The 23,596-nt window shown below is 43.1% G+C and overlaps 1 protein-coding gene across 1 annotated transcript in view; it reads right to left on the bottom strand.

Annotated features, from left to right (window-relative positions):
* LOC126249179 (serine protease inhibitor 3/4) overlaps positions 1-23,596 on the bottom strand; it is a 92,353-nt gene that overhangs the window by 32,059 nt on the left and 36,698 nt on the right. The window contains exons 3-4 of the mRNA XM_049950834.1: positions 19,060-19,236; positions 14,474-15,254 (exon numbers count right to left, since the gene is read on the bottom strand). Of these exons, the coding sequence (XP_049806791.1) occupies positions 14,474-15,254; positions 19,060-19,236 (958 nt within the window). The remainder of the gene's footprint in view (positions 1-14,473; positions 15,255-19,059; positions 19,237-23,596) is intronic.

Raw genomic sequence — 23,596 nt, 5'->3', positions numbered from 1 at the left:
AGTGCACAGGATTGATGACGGTGATATGCATGTGGGCAGCATTTGGTTTACTGACGAAGCTTATTTTTACCTGGACGGCTTCGTCAATAAACAGAACTGGCGCATATGGGGAACCGAAAAGCCCCATGTTGCAGTCCCATCGTCCCTGCATCCCCAAAAAGTACTGGTCTGGGCCGCCATGTCTTCCAAAGGAATCATTGGCCCATTTTTCAGATCCGAAACGATTACTGCATCACGCTATCTGGACATTCTTCGTGAATTTGTGGTGGTACAAACTGCCTTAGACGACACTGCGAACACCTCGTGGTTTATGCAAGATGGTGCCCGGCCACATCGCACGGCCGACGTCTTTAATTTCCTGAATGAATATTTCGATGATCGTGTGATTGCTTTGGGCTATCCGAAACATACAGGAGTCGGCGTGGATTGGCCTCCCTATTCGCCAGACATGAACCCCTGTGACTTCTTTCTGTGGGGACACTTGAAAGATCAGGTGTACCGCCAGAATCCAGAAACAATTGAACAGCTGAAGCAGTACATCTCATCTGCATGTGAAGCGATTCCGCCAGACACGTTGTCAAAGGTTTCGGGTAATTTCATTCAGAGACTACGCCATATTATTGCTACGCATGGTGGATATGTGGAAAATATCGTACTATAGAGTTTCCCAGACCGCAGCGCCATCTGTTGTTGACAATTGTAACTACTGTAATTTCGAAAGTTTGTCTGCCTGAAAATGTACTGTTGTCCCAAGCATATTGCAACAAACGGTGTATTTCTATCGCTGCTCGTTTAGTTTTTATTACCGTTTCAAATATACCGGTCATTTTTGAAACACCCTGTACATACTTCGCAGGTCACCAATTGGTGCATTTCGGAGAGGCACTTGTACCATTGCTAATTTTAATTCCGTTCCACGGTCAAATCGACCGCTCTACATTCTATTATACCGGACTAATACACTGTTCAGCCAGAAGATTGTGACGATCTACCCAATAACCGGTACGTCCACCTTTGGCACAGATAACAGCGGCGACGCATTGTGACATGGAAACAATGAGACCTTGGCAGGTCGCTGGAGGGAGTTTGCTCCACATCTGCCCCCACAAAGCACCTAATTCTCATAAATTGCGGGGACGGGGGCGATGAGCTCTGACACCACTTTCAGTCACATCCAAGATGTGTGTGATCGAGTCCGGATCTGGCGAGTTGGCAGCCAGAACATCAATAGGAGCTCGCCACTGTGTTCCTCGAACCACTCCATCACACTGTCCTTCTGAAATGGCGCATTACCTTGTTGAAAAACGCCACTGACGTCGGGAAACATGATCATCATGAATTGGGGTACGTGGTCTGCCAACAGTGTACGATACTCCATGGCCGTCACGGTGCCTTGTGCAAGCTCCGCTGGCTCCATGGAGACCACGTGAATGTTCCCCACAGCATAACGGAACCGCCGCCAGCTTGTCTGCAGCAACGTCCATTACCAATGAAGGTTACATGTGGTTTGTGAGGCGCTCGACTGCGCGGTCATAATCGCCCGTACAAAGTCCCAGTTTTTACACAGTCCAATTTTTTTTCACAGTCCAATCTAGCCACTGTCAAGAGCGATGATGATGAAATGATGAGGACAACACAAACACCCAGTCCCCAGGGCAGAGAAAATCCCAACCCCGACCGGGAATCGAATCTGGGACCGCGTGGTACAGAGGCAGCACCGCTAGCCACTATACCAGAGCTGTGGTCTCCACTGCCGATGGTTACTTTCCCATTTCAGTTATCATTGCCGATGTCGTGGTGTTAACATTGGTATATGCATGGGTCGTCGGCTGCGGAGGCTCGCCGTTAGGAGTGTTGGTGCACCGTGTGTTCAGACACACACGTACTCTGTGTGGTGTCACCGCCAGACACCACACTTGCTAGGTGGTAGCCTTTAAATCGGCCGCGGTCCGTTAGTATACGTCGGACCCGCGTGTCGCCACTGTCAGTGATAGCAGACCGAGCGCCACCACACGGCAGGTCTAGAGAGACGTACTAGCACTCGCCCCAGTCGTACAGCCGACGTAGCTAGCAACAGACACTGACGAAGACTTTCTCATTAGGAGTGTTGGTGCACCGTGTGTTCAGACACACACGTACTCTGTGTGGTGTCACCGTCAGACACCACACTTGCTAGGTGGTAGCCTTTAAATCGGCCGCGGTCCGTTAGTATACGTCGGACCCGCGTGTCGCCACTGTCAGTGATAGCAGACCGAGCGCCACCACACGGCAGGTCTAGAGAGACGTACTAGCACTCGCCCCAGTTGTACAGCCGACGTAGCTAGCAACAGACACTGACGAAGACTTTCTCATTTGCCGAGAAGATAGTTAGCATAGCCTTCAGCTAAGTCAATTGCTACGACCTAGCAAGGCGCCGTATTCAATTGATATTTATTATATGTGCATGTATCATCAAGAGCGATGTTCTACAATTATGGATTAAAGTTAAGTATTCCAGAAGCTACGTACTTTTCTTTATAGCATTCATTACGTATCCTGTTTCAGACCTCACGCCAGCCTGCGTGAGCTTATAGCGTGCATTTCGGTCTCCTCTAACCACACAGTGTTGGCACTTCTGCCGACACTTCACTCTGCCCAGCACTGAAGTCTGATGTTAGTTCCGCCACAGTTCACCGCCCGTCCTGCTTTACCAGTCTGCCCAAACTACGACGTCCGAAATCTGTAATGAGCGTCGGCTGACTGACCCAGCGACGCTGGGACGTGGTATCACCTTTGTTTCGCCACGTGTTGAAGACGCCTACTACAGCGCTCCTCTAACACCCGAGAAGTCGTGCAGTCTCCGAAAGGCTCGTGCCGAGCCTCCGGGCCATCACAAATTGCCCTCGGTGGAACCTACACACGGACAGCATCCTCACTGATACAATACTGGTCATTAAATTGCTACACCACGAAGATGACGTGCTACAGACCCGAAATTTAACCGACAGGAAGGAGATGCTGTAATATGCAAGTGATTAGCTTTTCAGAGCATTCACACAAGGCTGGCGCCTGTGGCGACACCTACAACTTGCTCACATGAGGAAAGTTTCCAACCGATTTCTCATACACAAACAGCAGTTGACCGGCGTTGCCTGGTGAAACGTTGTTGTGATGCCTCGTGTAAGGAGGAGAAATGCGTACCATCACGTTTCAGACTTTGATAAAGGTCGGATTGCAGCCTATCGCTATTGCGGTTTATCATATCGCGACATTGCTGCTAGCGTTGGTCGAGATCCAATGACTGTTAGCAGAATATGGAATGGGTGGGTTCAGGAGGGTAATACGGAACGCCGTGCTGGATCCCAGCGGCCTCGTATCACTAGCAGTCGAGATGACAGGCATCTTATCCGCATGGCTGTAACGGATCGTGCAGCCACGTCCCGATCCCTGAGTCAACAGATGGGGACGTTTGCAAGACAACAACCGTCTGCACGAACAGTGCGACGGCGTTTCCAGCAGCGTGGACTATCAGCTCGGAGACCGTGGCTGCGGTTACCCTTGACGTTGCATCACAGACAGGAGCGCCTGCGATGGTGTACTCAACGACGAACCTGGGTGCACGAATGGCAAAACGTCATTTTTTCGGATGAATCCAGGTTCTGTTTACAGCATCATGATGGTCGCATCCGTCTTTGCCGACATCGCGGTGAACGCACATTGGAAGCGTGTATTCGTAATCGCCATACTGGCGTATCACCCGGCGTGATGGTATGGGGTGTCATTAGTTACACGTCTTCGTCACATCTTGTTCGTATTGACGCAACTTTGAGCAGTGGACGTTACATTTGAAATGTGTTACGACCCGTGGCTCTACCCTTCATTCGATCCCTGCGAAACCCCACATTTTCAGCAGGATAATGCACGACCGCATGTTGAAGATCTTGTACCGGCCTTTCTGGATACAGAAAATGTTCGACTGCTGCCCTGGCAAGAACATTCTCCAGATCTCTCACCAATTGAAAACTTCTGGTCAATGGTGGCCAAGCAACTGGCTCGTCACAATACGCTAGTCACTACTCTTGATGAACTGTGGTATCCTGTTGAAGCTGCATGGGCAGCTGCACCTGTACACGCCATCCAAGCTCTGTTTGACTCAATGCCCAGGCGTATGAAGGACGTTATTACGGCCAGAGGTGGTGGTTCTGGATACTGTTTTCTCGGGATCTATGCACCCAAATTGCGTGAAAATGTAATCACATGCCAGTTCTAGTATAATATATTTGTCCAATGAATACCCGTTATCTGCATTTCTTCTTGGTGTAGCAATTTTAATGGCCAGTAGTGTACATGTGCCATGCCTGTGTCCGACTAGCAGTCATTCGTCGCCAGGTGACGCTGCTATCGCCAGGACGGGTTTATATCGATAATAGGTCGGTGGTCATAATGTTGTGAGTGATCAGTGTATGTTAAATGGCTGTAAGTACTATGGGAGTTAACATCTGAGGCCATCACTCCCCTAGAACGTAGAACTACTTAAACCTAACTAAGCTAAGGACATCACACACTACCATGCCCGAGGCAGGATTCGAACCTGCGACCGTAGCAGCAGCGCGGTTCCGGACTGAAGCGCCTAGAACCGCTCGACTACAAAGGCCGGCTGTGACGCTGTCTCTTATAAGGAGGGATCCATAATGCTCCCGACTGCAGGTACACATCTCCGACTGCAAGATCAACTTGTAAATCTCTGAGTGACGACTTCCCTTTCAGTAAATTGCTGGTGCTGTATTACAGGATGATTGTGCTCGTCTAAATGTTCCAGATTGTTACTCTGCACGGTACAGACGGCATCCTCTCTTTATCTTGTACCGTCACTTGTAACACTAACCATTTATGTCTGGGAATTTGTTTGTCTTCCATTCGCTCATGACGTTTGTCTGCTATCGATTACAATAACTTTATAATGACAGCCACTGTCTGAACTGTAGTACATCAGAGATTTGTTTGAAACCAATGATTGCGTAGTATACAGTGCCGATCTTATTGCAGGGAGTAGTGGCTTTCATCTTCTCCGTGTGTTCTTTCATTGCTGTTCCTTCAGTTGACAATTTGCATTACTGTATATTCTGTTTCAACTGAAGTTCATTTACGACCAGTCTTTGATGGTTTTGCAGTTTTCACTATCATTATTCAGTATATGTATGGTGGAAGCTTTATGGAGCGTTGGCGAATTACTTCGCGTTCTATAACGGAATCCTGTGTTTTTTGTAGTGAAGACACAGCCCTACATCTGGTTCAGAATCCGACTAACACTATAAAGGCTTTTGAGTTGAACATCAATTGCTCCTTGGGGTCGGAGGGTTGGAAGGGCTGTTACTATTTCCACTCATTATGAGCTCTATAATGTACTTTGAATCCATAAATAAGACGAAAAATAATACGTCATGCCTTGTTTTGAAGTTATTCTTTAAAATTAATAGCTATTCCAGGAAACCACTGTATATAGGCACTAACCCAATGTAAGTATTTACACACCTTATGTCCTGCTTTGCAGAACATTCAAATATCCTGATTCAGGCTCGCTGTAATTTTTCTAAATCAATTCGGCCGCCTAGCGCGAACAATTAAATACCTAATTTAGCTGTCAGCTTTTGCGTTTCAAATACGAATACATATAGCTAGCTCCAACGCAAAGTTAATATCTTACATCGAACACCGGAACCAGATTTAGGGTTTTAACATCCTTTGGACAAAGTGTTTCTGGACTGAGCACCAATTTGGGTAGTGACAACAAAAAGAAGGAAGTCAGCGGTATCCGTTTCACAGAGTGTTGTCATTTTTTATGCAATATACACACTTTTCAGAAGCACTATGATAAATACCAAAAGTAAAAACTCTTAAAATGGACTGGCTTTGCAGTATCACAAAGGATTCAGATGCATATGCACGCGTGTTCAGCAACCTCACTGGATATTAAATGTCTTCTTGACAGTACAGTGAAGTTTAGCAGTTCAAGAACTTTGTAGGAAAAAAAAAATTCCATACAGGAGTAGGTCATGGATTCTTTAAAATGTTTTGGATTTTATTGTAACTCATGTTAGCAATTATCCGTCCGGTGTGCCCGAGCGGTTGTAGGCGCTTCAATCTGGAGGCGCCGACCGTTACGGTCGCAGGTTCGCATCCTGCCTCGGGTATGGATGTGTGTGATGTCCTTAGGTTAGTTGGGTTTAAGTAGTTCTAAGTCTAGGGGACTGATAGGCTCAGATGTTAAGTCCCATAGTGCTCAGAGCCATTTTTTTGTTAGCAATTAAAATGTGCATCTGACTTTCCACGTCTGAGACATGTGTGTGGGACCTGGGAAAGAAAGATTCGTATGATTTAACAGGCAACATTTTACTTCCTGCATCGTCCTCGGCGAACGAATAGTTTGCTTCACCTACGATAACATTTACGCGAATGAAACTGTCCACACTAACCTGCAATCTATGACACGACTTGATTTCAAAAGGTGGGGAAGGGGAGGGGAGGGAGAAGAGTGTAAGATAACCATATCATGGTGGAGAATTTGGTAAACAAAACATTCTATGAACGGCAAAGGGAGTCAGTGTTCCGTTGGAACTTTTAATAACTCTCATACATGGGCTTTATAACAACAGCTTATAAATGTCAGTTTGTGCGATTGATTTAAATGCACTTGTTCAATACAGGGCCCTTTAATGCTGTTTATCGATAACGCTAACGACGTCCGATGAAGTCTCATGTATGCTCGACTGGAGATGTATCTGGTGATCGAGGAAGCCCAGGCTACATGCCGACAAACGGTAGAGCATGTTGGTTTACAAGAGCGGTATGTGGAGGAGTGTTATCTTGTTGGAAAACACGTCCTGGAATATTGTTCATGAACAGAAGCACAGCAGGTCGAATCATCAGAGTGGTGTACAAATTTGCATTCCGGTGACGTGGGATAATAACCAGAGTGCTCACGCTGTCATACGAAATCGCATTCCACACCCTAACTCCAAGTGTACGTCCAGTGTGTCTAGCGCGCTGACAGCTTGATTACAGGCCCTCAATTTTTCTTCTTGTCCGCCTCGGTAGATGCATGCTCAGCACTTCAGACTGGAGAACGAAGAGGCCAGAGTTTGATTCCTGGTCTGGTCAGAGATTTTCTCCACTCGCAAACTGGGCATTGTTTTGCCCTTGCACTGGAATCATCATAATTGACTGAACTGTTAAGATGGCTGCATGGGTACGGCCCGAAAGCCAGTAGATTGAAAATAACTGACCTAGTCTTAACTAAAATACGGCCATTGTAAGTAGGTTGTTTAGGTTTTTATAGTGGTAACGTTACGTAGCGCTCTGTATGAAAATCACTGACTGTGCTAAGTGCAGTCTGTGGCTGGTTGGCATTGTTGTAATATTCGCTATTGTAGAGTTGGGCAGTTGGATGTGAACAGTGCGTAGCGTTGCGCAGTTGGAGGTGATCCGCCAGCAGTGGTGGATGTGTGTAGAGAGATGGTAGAGTTTTGAGAGCGGACGATCTGGACGTGTGTCCAACAGAAAGGGTAAATTTGTAATACTGTACATCATGAACTGATATATATATATATATATATATATATATATATATATATATATATATATATATATATATAATGACTTTTCAACACTATTAAGGTAAATACATTGTTTGTTCTCCATCAAAATCTTTCATTTGCTAAGTATGCCTATCAGTAGTTAGTGCCTTCAGTAGTTAGAATCTTTTATTTAGCTGGCAGTATTGGCGCTCGCTGTATTGCAGTAGTTCGAGTAATGAAGGCTTTTGTGAGGTAAGTGATTCATGAAAAGTATAGGTTATTGTTAGTCAGGGCCATTCTTTTGTAGGGATTATTGAAAGTCAGATTGCGTTGCGCTAAAAATATTGTTTGTCAGTTTAGTGTTGATCAGAATAATTAAAGAGCGAAATGTCTGAGTAAGTTCAGTTCTGTTCAACAGTTTGAAAATCAAATAACGTAAGGGGTTTACCAGCACAGTAATTCATTAATTTCTCTAAGGGGACGGTTCACCATAACCGACATCAAAGGAGAAATAGCTTTCATCAGAAAACACAGCAGCCCTCGATCCTCTAACTTGACACCTTTGAAGTCGCAAATGGCTGTGGTTTAGGGTCAATGGAACGCACTATAAAAAGTGTGACGTCATCCACATGAGTACTAAAAGAAGACAGTGAAATCAGGTTACACAACAAATCACAAAATAATTATTGTCTGTCAACTAAATGCCTAGGGATTACGATAACCCGCAACTTAAATTGAAACAATGAGACAGAAAATGATGTTGGGAAGGCAAATCAGACTGCGTTTTAGTGACAGAAGACTTGGAAGATTTAACAGATCTACTAAACGGACTTTGTACACTACGCTCGTCCGTCCTGTTCTGGAGTACTGCCGTACGATAAGCAATCCTTACCAGATAGGACTGACGGTTAACATCGAAAATGTTCAAAGAAGGGCGCTCGCATTTCATCATCGGGAAACAGGGAGAGAGTCACGATTACGGTACGCCTGTTGTGGTGGCAGTCACTAAAACAAGGGTGTTTACTTGCAGAGAGATCTTTCCATTTACTTGCTGAGAGATCTTTCCACGAAATGTCTGTCACCAACTTTCTCTTCCGTATGTTAAAACATTTTGCTGGAACATTTACAAAGGGAAAAATGATTGTGGCAATAAAGTAAGAGAAATTAGACCTCGCACGAAAAACAATGTGTTCGTTTCTCCCGCGTGCTATGCGAGATTGGCACGATAAACAAACACACTGAAGGTAGTTCCATGAACACTGTGCCAAGCACGAAACTCTGAATTTCAGAGTAGTTATGTAGATGTGCCACTTGGTGTGACATATATGATCTCAGAATCTCTGTGATGAACACGGAATAGTAATAGTAGTAGTAGTAGTAGTAGTAGTAGCAACTAATTAACAGATAAAAATTTAATTGTGGAACACATGATTTCTGAGAAACGAGTGTTCATTGCAAGTCTTTGAGAGATTTTTGAACTATGTATTCCAGTGGCTTGTGGTAGTGACATTTTTGAAGGAAGTACGGAATATTACCAGGATGAAACGAAAGGGCGAAAGAAGAAGAATAGGAACAGAGGGATACTAATTAATTTCTTTCGACTTTATCAAATGGTTCAAATGGCTCTGAGCACTATGGGACTTAACATCTGTGGTCATCAGTCCCCTAGAACTTAGAACTACTTAAACCTAACTAACCTAAGGACATCACACACATCCATGCCAGAGGCAGGATTCGAACCTGCGACCGTAGCAGTCGAGCGGTTCCGGACTGAGCGCCTAGAACCGCTAGACCACCACGGCCGGCTTCGACTTTATCGCTTGATGTGAAATCTCAGCAATAAAAGTACACAAAATTTAGTTTTATGAGTAATAGATTTCACGCTCTATCATAATCCGAAATAAGAGGACGAAAAGTAACAGTTAGTTGGGTGGAAGTACTTTAAGAAATCCGCTGTGAAACTAATATTTTCAGGCAGATGGGACGATGGAGTACAGTTTGTGTGAGTTTGGCTGTGACTAAAGGTGAAACATCGATAGCCAAAGGAAGTTAATCAACACTACAAGGACTTTCAACTTTTGCCGACGACAACACGATCGACAGTGAAAACTTCTGTCTAAGTAAATTCTGGGAATAAGGCTCGAAAAGAAATTTCTCGGCGCTACAGGTTGTACAGCAAGACTTCGTATTAATCACCAAACCTTGACGAAGTTGCGGAAGTGAGATATCTTCTACCGAATGTCAGATAAGGAAGCAAGAAGGAACAAGCCCAGCCTAAGAACTAAATGACATACTTGTAGAAAAACACACATTTGAAAAATCATATTCCGTAAAGAACAGCTATGAATTTATTATCAGTTTGAAAGATTTGACAGTACCACCTTCAACTAAGCTTCTGTCCCTAGATATTTTAAACCTCTACTGCAGTATACCTGTAGCTGAAACAGTTGAGATAATAAGTATTAACCTATTGAGAAACAAGACAATGAGCAAACCAGAAATCATAGAACTTATAGATGTACTTAATTTAGAACTCTCACGTAATTACTTCTCTTTTAACAACAAAATTTACAAGCAGGACCAAGGACTATCAATGGGAAGCCCTCTCAGTGGCCTAATAGCTGAAATATTTATCAACCATATAGAAAATAAAATATTGACACTAAATGATAACATCACAAGCAAAGTTAAATTCCATATGAGATATGTAGATGACACCCTCATTCTATTTGATGGTACAGAGGATGAAGTGACAAACCTTTTTAACAAATTCAATAGCCTACATAAAAATATTCAATTCACCCTTAACAGGAAGATAACACCACCACAGCATTTCTTGACAAACATATCTAAACAGAACCAAAAGGTAGCTTTCAATGTTTACAGAAAATCTACTGGCACCGACACCGTTGTATCAAACTCTTCTACATATCCCTCCTCCAACAAAAAAGCTGCTTGTAGATCAGTGCTGTACAAAGCACATAAATTTCCACTTCAACATACAGAACTCCAACAAGAAATAGAAACCATAACATATACCGCAGCAAACAATGGGTATGATCCTTCTCTTAATTAATACCATGTCACAACAGATAAAAAATAAACTGAACAAACAACATCAAACTACACCCACAACTGATAGTACCCCAGCAGTCAAATATGTAAAAATGCCATATCTTGCAATAGTATCTGACAAAGTAGCAACACTATTCAAAAAGACAGAAGTAAAAATCAGCTTCAGCACCAACAACAAGCTTATTCACAATATAAAACCACCAGATACAAGTCTTGATGCATCTGGAATTTAGAAAATTACCTGCAGCTAATGTAATAAATATTATATCTGCCAAACAGGCAGAAATTTCAGAACCCGATTCAACGAACATTTAGACTGCTACAGGCTTGATAAATGAATTAGCTGTAGCTACTCACATTAAAGACACAGGCCACCCTTTGAAAATGAAGACGACCACGAAATTTTACACAAAATAGGAAAAGTAAAAGAACAGATATCATATAAGAAATGGAAATTTTCATACATAATACAAAGCATGTATATAACATTCTTAATGAGATAACCAAATTCAAAGACACAAGTTCTTCAACAGTCTTAAGCCATTTCCAACAACATATTCAAGATGTGTAAATGTAAATAAATGACTACAAATCTGTCAGTACCAAGAATATCGATACAAAAGCTCGCTAATCGACACTGACTCACATGATACAAGGCCGCCATCTTGTGTTACGTTTATAATGTTTACATGTATGTCGAAGAAATTTGTGCAGTGAATTACGTTGGAAATCGGAGACAAAATACAATGTGCAATAGTGCAATGTTAATCAACAGCTCCGCCATTACGCCAGTGATGCAAATTAAGCTGCAAGGTGATGAAATCGTAAGTGATCAACTGTCATACAAAAGCCTTTCACTCTAGTTTCGTAACTCACAACTGATGCAAAACTACCTGCATCCTATAAATACATAGTCAACCACAAGGAAGAAAACCAGCAGAAGACATCAATGACTTCGATTTCTGGCCATCCATTGCCCCCCCCCCCTCCTCTCCCCCAAATGCCACACCAGCCGCTACAGTAACACACAATGGACAAAGAGTTCTAGATTAATCCTAGTTTACGACGGTTTATTTTTAAGTAACATTTCTCTGTATGTATGTATAAACGCCTGAAGATGAAAAGAATATGTTCGAAATGCGTTGTATTATGTTGGATTAAACATAAAACAAAAAATAAAATGACTGGTAACAGAAATTACAAATAATTATCCAACACAGTCACGGCTCACAAACATTGCCACTCATGCCGAGAATAATTAGGAACAATCTTACAAGGGAACCTCCCCATCGCACCCCCCTCAGATTTAGTTATAACTTGGCACAGTGGATAGGCCTTGATAAACTGAACACAGATCAATTGAGAAAACAGGAAGAAGTTGTGTGGAACTGTGAAAAAATAAGCAAAACGTACAAACTGAGTAGTCCATGCGCAAGATAGAGAAAATCAAGGATCCCGTGGTTAGCGTGAGCAACTGCGGAACGAGAGGTCCTTGGTTCAAGTCTTCCCACGAGTGAAAATTTTACTTTCTTTATTTTCGCAAAGTTATGATCTGTCAGATCGTTCATTAACGTCTCTGTTCACTGTAATAAGTTTAGTGTCTGTGTTTTCCGACTGCACCGCAAAACCGTGCGATTAGTAGACGAAAGGACGTGCCTCTCCAATGGGTTCAACTGATTCCTCCACAGGAAAACACATCTGATATATTCTATACGACACTGGTGACGGCATGTGCGTCACATGACAGGAATATGTTGTCGACCCACCAAACTTGTACACTTGGCGAATGGGTAAAAAGATTCTTCTACCTTGCCCGATTTAGGTTTTCTTGTGGATGTGATAATCACTCCCAAAAAAGTGATGAAAACATAAGAGTTTGTCACATAAACTGAAAATAAAAAATTAAACTTTTCACTCGATGGAAGATTTGAACCAAGGACCTTTCGTTCCGCAGCTGCTGACGTTACCACGAGACCACGGCGCTCCTGCATTCCCAGTGTCCTTGATGTTGCCTATCTTCCCATGAACTACTCAGTTTGTATATTTTGCTTATTTTTTCACAGTTCCACACAACTTATTCCTGTTTTCTCGACTGATCTGTGTTCAGTTTTTCAAGGCCTATCCACTGTGCCAACTTATAACTAAATCTGAGGGGGGTGCGATGGGGAGGTTCCCTTGTTAGTAACTTACTGCAGTACCCGTATTCAACGGATGCTGTTGCACAGCGTACCACATTGTCTTTAACATTAGCGACGCGAGCGGTTTTAGCGAATAAGAATACAAAGTAATTTTTTTAAAAAAAAACATGAATCTTGTCTTTGATTTGGTTTTCCCTGCAGGTGGTGGCCGTCTCCACAAACGCCCTAATCGACGTGAGTGACGGCAAGAAATGTGCAGCAGACCATGAGCACAGGCTGGTTGTGGCAGTATTATACTATTATACTATGGGACACATTCTCCACCTGCATCCCTTCATGCTGGATGTCTTCCTCCGACGGCAATGTCATCTTTCAGCAGCGTAACTGTCCGTGTCTCGGGGTTAGAACCATGTTACAGTGGTTTGACGAGCATTATTGTGAACTCATGTTCAAGTCTTGTCGTCCAAATCTTCCTAATTAAAATCCTATAGAACGCATCTAGGTCGCTACTGGGCACCATCACCGCGTATGCAAGTCAGCGACCCATCATTTACTCGAATTTCATGTCATGTGCGTAGACATCTAATGCCACATACCTCCAGAAACCTATTAACAAATTGATTGCTGATACGCATAATCAGTGATGTATTTCGTTCCAAAGTCGGACAAACAAGCTATTAAGCAGGTGGTCATAATGTTTTGGCTCGTCAATGTATACAGGGTGTTACAAAAACGTACGGCCAAACTTTCAGGACACATTCCTCACACACAAATAAAGAAAAGATGTTATGTGGACATGCGTCAGGAAACGCTTAATTTCCATGTTAGAGCTCATTTTAGTTTCGTCAGTATGTACTGTACTTCCTCGATTCACCGCCATGATTTAATACGGGATACTCTACCTTTGCTGCTGGAACATGTGCCTTTACAAGTACGACACAACATGTGGTTATTGCACGATGTAGCTCCTGCACATTTCAGTCGAAGTGTTCGTACGCTTCTCAACAACAGATTCGGTAACCGATGGATTGGTAGAAGCGGACCAATTCCATGGCCTCCACGCTCTCCTGACCTCAACCCTCTTGACTTTCATTTATGGGGGCATTTGAAAGCTCTTGCCTACGCAACCCCGGTACCAAATGTAGAGACTCTTCGTGCTCGTATTGTGGACGGCTGTGATACAATACGCCATTCTCCAGGGCTGCATCAGCGCATCAGGGATTCCATGCGACGGAGGGTGGATGCATGTATCCTCGCTAACGGAGGACATTTTGAACATTTCCTATAACAAAGTGTTTGAAGTCACGCTGGTACGTTCTGTTGCTGTGTGTTTCCATTCCATGATTAATGTGACTTGAAGAGAAGTAATAAAATGAGCTCTAACATGGAAAGTAAGCGTTTCCGGACACATGTCCACATAACATATTTTCTTTCTTTGTGTGTGAGGAATGTTTCCTGAAAGTTTGGCCGTACCTTTTTGTAACATCCTGTATACTAATAAAATATTGCTCAGGGAAATGGTCAGACTAAGGAAAGTAAGAAAACGAAAGAAAAAACTTCCTCTTACTGGGGAGAGGATGATACATGGACCAAAAGTGTAGGGAATTATTTAAGTAAGGGATGGGCTTAAAAAAAATAAAAAATCAGAAAGTAACCGATATGTCACATATGTAATTAGGATATAGAGATGTGAATGAAGACACTTACTTTGAGCAGTCTTTCGGACGAAGTTATTAGCCGAGAGTCCTGACATGATGACCTTTAAAGGAAAGCGGGCTTCATCCTGCGCGATGGCTTGCTCAATGCGGTTTTTCTCGTCTATGGCATCCAGCCGTAGCGAGTCTTCGAGCATGGAGCCTAGCTTCATATCTGCAGCTGCTCTCCCTCGCTTTATCATCGAATCAATTTTGTCCGACATAGCTGTTTCAGACATAGCACTCTGCTCTGGCGTTAGCATGTTGTCTTTCGACGAAGTATCCTGATTTGATGGCATATTACTGGCCATGGTAATTTTTTCTTTTGTCGGCGTTTCCATTTCCTCGTCCTTTTCGTTCACGTTTTTAACTGGCCCCTTCACATCCATTTGCGACATCATTGAATCTTTTTTCGGTTCCTCTTTAACTGGCTCTGCATTTCCCACCGCCATCATAGGTGTTTCGTGCGATTTGTGTGGATTACGGTCTTCCGCGCTTGCCTCTGTATTTGTTTTATTAGACTCCGATGCATTCTCTTTTTTCTTCGAAGGCTTGTTTCCTTCCACATTCTCTTCGGATTCCATGGGATTCTTCATTTCATCTCCTTTTCCCTTGCCCACTTCCATCACGTCTTCATTTGGCATTGTGGTTGGTTGGTCCGCAATTCTCTCTACGTTTTTGACTTCGGTCAAGTAGTATTTCTTTAAAACCTGGCTGTACGCCTCGTTTATTGTGAAGTTCCTGTACACATATAACCACGATCGGAGACCTTGGTTCTTAGCACCATCGTCCATCTAAAAAAGAAATAAAAATAACATTAAAAACATACAGTAACAAAAACCTATTTACTTTTTAAAAGATATTGCTACAGAGACGAAGTAAGTATACGTATTATATATATATATTTTCTACTTTTTAGGACAGCGTGGACATTTTTTCATGTGAGAGCGCGTTTTGGTTAAGTCGTAATAAAGTGTTACCAACTGAAGTGTTGTTATAAACGTAAAATGGGACTTCCATTTTAGACTTCGATAATATTTGTAAGTTATTGTTCACGAGGAATAGAGGTATCGGCTGCACCTTTCTCTCCAACGAAGAACTATTGTAACATGTATGAAAGCAGATTTTTACTGTGTCTGCTCTTCACGCAATTGAAAATTAGAACTATCCCACCAATTTTTAACAACTTACTGCGTTCAGTTGGTTTAAGAGGTAATAACTATCAATGATGGTAAGTGAGCTGCAAATGACGTCAAAGATTGTTACTGTCTACTACAATTATTAGCTGACGCTGTACCACTTAGATTTAAGTTCAGTTTGGAAGAAATCTCACAGTATATGTTATCGGTCTAATTATAATGTGTGATAACTTACTTCATTTGGTATAATTTAGTCTGCATACAACATTAGTCTTACTTCATAATCAGACAATTAAAGTTTTCTCACAGAAAATCCAGTATTAAAAGTTTTGCTTATGATAAGGGCATTTTAATCTCTTCCTCAGTACGCTAAAAGTAATACATGTAGCTGATCAGTGGACCACAAAAGGGTGAGTCAGCCATTCCGTCAACACATTAAGACCTCCAAACAATGGGGTCTTAAGCTTGAGTTCACAAAACCTGAAAGCGTTGCTACACTTGTCTGAAACAGAAGGCAAGTTATACAATGTTACACGATATGAAATGCAGTCAGTTAAAATACGGCATTTAGTGATTCATACGCCTCAAGCGACACAGACTAGGTGGCTTCTCTCGGCGGAGTATGAAGCAGTGTGTCTGTAGTTTAGCACCGGACATCTACACGATATTTCACTATATGTCGGACAAGATGGAAGGTTTCTAGAATGAAATTTTCACTCTACAGCGGAGTGTGCGCTGATATGAAACTTCCTGGCAGATTGAAACTGTGTGCCGGACAGAGACTCGAACTCGGGACCTTTGCCTTCTGCGGTAGAGCACTTGCCCGCGAAAGGCAAAGGTCCCGAGTTCGAGTCTCGGTATGACACACAGTTTTAATCTGCCAGGAAGTTTCAAAATTGAAGGCTTTATTGGTATTAAATGCAATATACATTACGAAACTTAGGTGCCTATCTCTGTCCCATTCATTTGCTCGAAACGCCAATATTTTCATCTTTTGAAAACCGGCACATATCCTTGTTCAGAGTAATGTCAACTAACGCAGTATTCAAAACTAATGTACATCCTGATACACGCTATATTTCATGTTTTTAATTTATTTCCTCAGCCTGTTCATTGTCTTGATTTTACACAGAAATTTCTTAATTTGGATTATATTTTAGGGAATGTTTCTCAATTTAAAATTTGAGAGTAGTAATTGGCTAAAATAATGTCTTATCAGAATATCGACGTAAATTTCAAAATTATAAAGCTGAATTTCCTACGATGCAACTAATATGAGGGTGCGCTGAAAAGTGATGCCATCTACTTTTTTGTGTGAAAAAGCTTTTTGAATCAAACAAGTACTAATAACTTCTGCATCCTCGTTATTCATGTCTGTACGTTTCCAGTCCTTTGCCGCTAGAGGGCCCCGAATTGTAGCCTCTAGCATGGCGGTTTGCAATTTAACTACGTCGGTGCGCGAGAAACAGCGTACTGTAATAGAGTTTCGAAAAGTTGGTCCACATCCGGGCACCCTCTCCCTCGGCATGACAGAGACAGACCGCACACGTGCGCTGCCAACAGTCCGAAACCTCGGGCTCATTTTCATCGATAATCCTCCATACAATTCCGAATTGGTCTCATCCGATTTTCATCTGTTTCCCAAACTTAAAGAACAGTTTCGAGGACGTCACTTTGATAGTGTTGCAGCTGTGAAAGCGGAGGCGAGGCTGTGGTTCTCTCAACACGGCCAAACATTTTACAGTGACGGTATTAACAAACTGATCTGTCGTTGGGTGAAATGTGTTCGTTGCCAGGGTAACTGTTTAGAAATAAATATGTACACGTGAAGAATAAAGATGTAGAATGTTAATAATGTCTGTTATTTTAAAAGCATCAACAGTTTTCACAAAGAAAACGAAGGTATTACTTTTCAGAATGCTCTAGTAACGTAACATTGTCATAATAAGCTGACTAAATTTTTATAAATAAGTAGATGGCGGGTACCGATTAGTATTATTTGTGGTCATGTTCAGTATCTGAGTCGGACAGCGTGTAATGATTGCCTCTAACTATCGCAGTGACGGTATTTTTAACTCTTGCACCTGACTAACAGAAGCTGCAAGTGAAGTGCGTTGGGTTTTCCCAATCTTGTAGCCAAGGGAAGTATTAACGAAAATTACAGAAAGTTTTTCTTCACTAATCTGAATGTCTACTTCACCAGTGGCATGTGGCGATATATTTTGGTTCTCCTTCTTCTTCTGTTGTGGTCAATCCAAGGATTGGTTTTCAACAGCTACAATGGCAGCTTGTCTCCATTCTGTGGTCTTTCAGCTTTTCTCTTCATTTCTTTATAGGTGTTACATCCCACATCTTTCACGATTTGATCCATGTACCTCAGTCGTGGTCTTCATCTTGGTCTTTTTCCCTCGACATATCCCTCTATGATTGTGTTCAGGAGTCCTTTATGTCTTAATAGATGGTCTGTATATTGCACTCTTCTTTTAACAATGAAACTACAGAAGCTTCTCTTCTAACCTGCTCTTTCCAGAACCACTTCGTTTGTGACTTTGTCGATACATTTTATTTTGAGCATGCGTCTATAGCACCACATTTCAAAAGAATTTAGCTTCTGGTCTTCCTGTGTCCCGAATGTCCATGTTTCACACCCATAGCATGCCACACTCCAGACATATGATTTCAAAAATCTTTTCCTGATTTCAAGGCTGATGCTCTTAGATGTTAAGATGTTTTTCTTCTTGTTAAAAGCAGCTTGAGCAATTCTACTTCTCACTTCTGCCTTGCTCCTTCCATCCCTGGTAATATTACTGCCCAGATAAGTAAATGTATCAACTTGTTCACGCAGTTCATTGCCTACATGAACTTGGACTTTCACTTGATCTTTTTTGTCGCATGCCATTACTTTTGTTTTTGCTTTATTAATTCTCATATTATATCCTTCCCCCATAACTTTATCCATTCTATTCAGTAGGACTACAAGATCTTCTTCACTTTCAGCCAGGACAGCTATATCATCGGCATTTCTTATCATATCTATTCGTTGGCCATGAATTACTACACCTGTCTGTGAATTTTCCCTTACTTTTTTCAGCGCCTCTTCAATGTATAGGTTAAAGATAACAGAGGATAGTGCGCAACCTTGTCGGACACCTTTCCGTATCTGCTCCTCTTCTTGTTTCGTCCGTCCACTTCCATATCATTTTTCTATCTTTATAGTCTATTCCTACTTTTTGGTTATCTGGCCAAATAAATCACATTCTCTTTTTAAGGAAATGTTAATTTTTTACTATTTGGATGAAGGAGATCAGATGCCAGTGGGTTATGCTCGAACAACTGAGCCATTTGGAGGCACGGTGTTTGCATGTGTGTTCAGTGTCGTGACAAAGTTATACTAGTTTGCCTTCGGGATTACGAAATAAAGCAGAAGTGGTTAAAGAATGACCGCTACTACGATACTTACGACGGCGCGCAGGGCGGTCTGGTAGGCGCTCCTCGCCAGCTGTCTGTCGTCAGGTAGGCGCAGGGCCCACTCCAGTTGGCGACGCGTCATGCCGGAAGCACCCTCCGCCGCAGCGGCCAGCAGAGTCGCGTAGCCCAGAGGCGAGAAAGCCACGTTCTGATCGCTCTCTGCGTACTCCTACGGCACAGCAGCGTGAAAGATTATGTGGCAGTCAACATCTTAGACTACGCTACTGTCGCCGAAACTCCCAACAGCAGTACAGAACGAGGGTGATATGATAATGAGGGGATATCACAGGCATGTCAGAAGAGAACTACCAACAGGGAAATTTGTGGTAAGGTCTTATGGGACCAAACTGCTGAGGTCAACGGTCCCTAAGCTTACGCACTACTTAATCTAACTTTAACGTACGCGAAGGACAACACACACAGCCATGCCCGAGGGAGGACCCGAACCTCCGACGGGGGCAGCCGCGCGGGCCGTGACAAGGCGCCCCGACCGCGCGGGTACCAACAAGGAGTCCGTCCCCGGTAGCTGAGTGGTCACCGGTGCGGTAGCTCAGCGTGTTCGGTCAGAGGGTTGGCTGCCCTCCGTAATAAAAAAAACTGAGTTAATGGATCAACACGAACTGAAACGGGTGTCTAGCGACGTCCGCCCCGAGCAGATGAAACGAACGAAAACGAACAAAGTGAGATTAAAAAGTGGTCAGCGCGACGGAATGTCAATCCTAAGGGCCCGGGTTCGATTCCCGGCTGGATCTGAGATTTTCTTCGCTCAGGGAAGTGGCGTCAAATCGAAAGACTTGCACCCGGCGAACGGTCTACCCGACGGGAGGCCCTAGTCACACGACATTTTTACCAACAAGGAATTAAGTATTTTGGAAGCGTTGATGAATGCTCAAATATGTATGAAAACTTATAGGACTTAACTGCTAAGGTCATCAGTCGATAAGCTTACACACTACTTAACCTAAATTATCCTAAGGACAAACACACTCACCCATGCCCGAGGGAGGACTCGAACCTCCGCCGGGACCAGCCGCGCAGTCCATGACTGCAGCGCCCCAGACCGCTCGGCTAATCCCGCTTTTCGAAGCGTTGGTGACAATGTCGTTGAAAGCAGAATGGTTTATGTGGATTCACAAACGTCAATGCAGACTTACTATCACCGAGAAATTTTTAAATTGTTTTTTTCTCTGTACTGTTCTAGTCTACTGTTGGCGTTCCAATTTCATATATCCTACTGCTTGTCTACATCTGCATCTACATGGATACTCTGCGAATCACATTGAAGTGCCTGGCAGAGCGTTCATCGAACCACCTTCACAATTCTCTAATATTCCAATCTCGTATAGCGCGCGCAAAGAACGAACACCTATATCTTTCCGTACGAGCTCTGATTTCCCTCATTTTATCGTGGTGATCGTTCTGCCCTATGTAGGTCGGTGTCAACAAAATATTTTCGCATTTGGAGGAGAAACTTCGTGAGAAGATTCCGTCGCAACGAAAAACGCCTTTCTTTTAATGATTTCCAGCCCAAATCCTGTATCATTTCTGTGACACTCTCTCCCATATTTCGCGATAATACAAAACGTGCTGCCCTTCTTTGAACTTTTTCGACGTACTCCGTCAGTCCTACCTGGTAAGAATCACACACCGCGCAGCAGTATTCTAAAAGAGGACGGACAAGCGTAGTGTAGGCAGTCTCCTTAGTAGGTCTGTTACATTTTCTAAGTGTCGTGCCAATAAAACGCAGCCTTTGGTTAGCCTTCCCCACAACATTTTCTACGTGTTTTTTCCAAATTAAGTTGTTCGTAATTGTGATACCTAGGTATTTAGTTGAATTTACGGCTTGAAATTAGACTGATTTAACTGTAACCGAAGTTTAACGAGCTCCTTTTAGTACTCATGTGGATGACCTCACAGTTTTCGTTATTTAGGGTCAACTCCACTTTTCGCAAAATTCAGATATTTTTTCTAAATCGTTTTGCAGTTTGTTTTGATCTCCTGACGACATTATTAGTCGATAAACGACAGCGTCAACTGCAAACAACCGAAGGCGGCTGCTCCCAAATCGTTTATACAGATAAGGAACAACATAGGACCTGTAACACTACCTTGGGGAACGCCTGAAATCACTTCTGTTTTACTCGATGACTTTCCGTCAGTTACTACTAACTGTGACCCCTCTGACAGGAAATCGCAAATCCAGTCACATAACTGAGACGATATTCCATAAGCACGCAATTTTACTACGTGCCGCTTGTGTGGAACAGTGTCAAAAGCCTTTCGGAAATTCAGGAATACGGAATCGACCTGAAATCCCTTTTTCAATAGCACTCAGCACTTCATGTGAATAAAGAGCTAGTTGTGTTTGTCTTAATATATTCTTCGGTTCCTTGGGCACGGTAGCAGTTGCAATGATACTAACTTGCTCACCTCGCGTATCCACATTTTTCCTAGACATTTCTAGCTTCATCCCATCTCATTTTATTAAAAAGCGCTTAACAATTTTTGGTGACCAGGTAACGGCATTATCACCGCCAAGTAACCGGTTAGAGGAAGTGGTTGAGATGTTGCCTCAAGTGTGACAATTAACATGGTAAGTACAGAGTTTTGACATGAATATCTGAACACTTCGAATATGCACGCTGGAACATAGGGTGACAACTATTGAACTATATGAAACAAACCTAAATTAGTTACAAACCAAACTACGGAGTGCACGTACTTTATTCAACATGTAAGCGTCACTACAGATATTCGGATTTACGTTACGACATGTCCGATATGCGTGCCCTCATTGGCAATGATGGTGTGCAGACGTATATGAAGTTCTGCATGCCCCGCTGAAGTGCCGGAAAATCAATGCTGTCGGTGACCTCCTGAATGGCTGTTTACAGCTGAGTTATGGTTTTGGGGGTTGTTGCTGTACACCTTGTCTTTAATATAGCCCCATGAAAAGGAGTCGCTTGTGTTCAGATACGGAGAATGTGGCAGCCAGTCGAGGTCCATGCGTGACCTCTGGGGACCCCAGAGCCAGAATGCAGTCCCCAAAGTGCTGCTCCAGGACATCAAACACACTCCTGTTTCGATGGAGTCGATCTCCACCTTCTATGAACCACAGCTAGTCGAAATCAGGGTCACTTTGGATAATGGGGATGAAATCATCTTCCAAAACCTTCACGTAGCGTTCGGTAGTCACCGTGCCATCAAGGAATATCACACCGATTATTCTGTGGCAGGGCACAGCACGCAACACAGTCCCCCGTTGAGAGTGAAGATGCTTCTCGATAGCGAAATGCTGATTCTCACTCCCCTAAATGCGCTAATTTTGCTTATTGACGTACCTATCCAAATGAAAGTGGGCCTCGCTGCTAAAGCAAATCATATACACATCAAAGGCCTGTTCGTCAATTCTTTGGACAATAGCGTTGGCAAAAAACTGCTGTTCCATAGCCCTTGAGCTTAATGGCTGATAGGTTTGAATTTTGTATGGGAAGAGGTCCAAGTTTCCAACAAAAATTCGTCGCATTGTGTCCCAGTTATATCCCACCTGTTGTGCAGCACGTCTGATCGATTTTCTGGGGCTGGTTTGAACCACGGTGCGTGTCTTCTCCAGGTTTTCAGGCTTTTTCACCCTTTTTGGACGACCGACATTGCTAAAACTGTCATAACGAACAGCACCCGTTCTCTCAAACTTGCGAATCAAATTCTTGATTGTTAGCACACTTTGAATGGTTGCCTTCAGCTGTAATTCTGTCGCAAACTTCCTTTGAGTCACAGTCGGGTTGTTATTGCTCGCATAGTAGGCCTCCACAAGCGCTATACGTTCAGGCACGCCGTACCGTGACATTTTCACGTGCAAATAGCCGACAACAACAAAAATAGTTGCACTGCAGCAATTAATATATGACACTGACGCCGAAATTATGCTCGAGAGAAGAGCGAGAGAAGGGTACCTGGCTTTCAAATAACCGTGAATATCGCACTCTAAGCAAACACAGGCACGGTCATCATCCTGCATGAAGGTATCCCAGTTGGGGAGAGGAGAGGAATCACGTGCAAAATTTACTACGACCCCCTCTGAAAGTTTACGTCCCGCCAGGCAGAAACAAAGGTGGAACGAACTGCCTTGTTTAAATATGAAAATTTACCTTCTCAGACAAAACACGCCAAATCTACTTAATGGAAACGACTGTCTGTGTGCTTCATAGGAAAGACCAGCGACAGAATTTTAAATGCTGTAAAGAACTGCGAGACTTTGTCAAGAATTTGCGGCTCAGGGATACGCGCAAGTTAAAATACTCTACATTTGTGCAGTACACTTTCCTACGGTCGACTTAGACCATCCAAAGTGATAAAAAGAGAAAATTCTTCAACGAGTACTCAATACAGGTGGCATCCCCACTCCAGACAAACAACCCACAAAAAGGCATCAAGGCCGATAGATGCCAAACGTCTCCCATCTAGATAACAGACTAACTTGAGTTGTCAGAACATGGACCAACTTCATACGTTCACTTTATAGTTTCACG

Source organism: Schistocerca nitens, chromosome 3 (assembly GCF_023898315.1).
Source record: "Schistocerca nitens isolate TAMUIC-IGC-003100 chromosome 3, iqSchNite1.1, whole genome shotgun sequence".
Taxonomy (NCBI): Eukaryota; Metazoa; Arthropoda; class Insecta; order Orthoptera; family Acrididae; genus Schistocerca; species Schistocerca nitens.
Note: the sequence above shows the minus strand (reverse complement) of the source record. Positions and strands in the feature narration are given on the sequence as shown.